This window comes from Apaloderma vittatum, unplaced genomic scaffold (genome assembly GCF_000703405.1).
Source record: "Apaloderma vittatum isolate BGI_N311 unplaced genomic scaffold, ASM70340v1 scaffold22450, whole genome shotgun sequence".
Taxonomy (NCBI): domain Eukaryota; kingdom Metazoa; phylum Chordata; class Aves; order Trogoniformes; family Trogonidae; genus Apaloderma; species Apaloderma vittatum.
Window position 1 is genome coordinate 1 of NW_009694264.1, and position 283 is coordinate 283.

Genomic DNA, 283 nt, shown 5'->3' on the forward strand with positions numbered 1-283 from the left:
TGACGTCGGTGACGGCATCAAAGACGAACTGCACGTTCTTGGTGTCGGTGGCGCAGGTGAAGTGCGTGTAGATCTCCTTGGTGTCTTTCCTGCGGTTCAGGTCTTCGAACTGACACTGGATGTACGCGGCCGCTTCCTCGTACGTGTTGGAGCCTGAAAAAGATCAAGATCCCTTCCTTTGGCCACCAGTTGACAGCACAGAGATCTTTTAAGTCCATACTAAGCTGCTTGCAACCATCTGCCTTATCCAGCTCCAAATCCACCGTTAACCCCTTCTGGTAAA

The 283-nt window shown here is 51.6% G+C and overlaps 1 protein-coding gene across 1 annotated transcript in view; it reads right to left on the reverse strand.

The window, feature by feature from the left end:
- Positions 1 to 3: 3 nt before the first annotated feature.
- The window catches only part of LOC104272228 (guanine nucleotide-binding protein G(k) subunit alpha-like), a gene marked incomplete at both ends in the record, with an annotated part of 12543 nt that continues 12263 nt past the window's right edge, over positions 4 to 283 (reverse strand). Inside the window, one exon of the mRNA XM_009867171.1 lies at positions 4 to 153. Within this exon, the coding sequence (XP_009865473.1) occupies positions 4 to 153 (150 nt within the window). The remainder of the gene's footprint in view (positions 154 to 283) is intronic.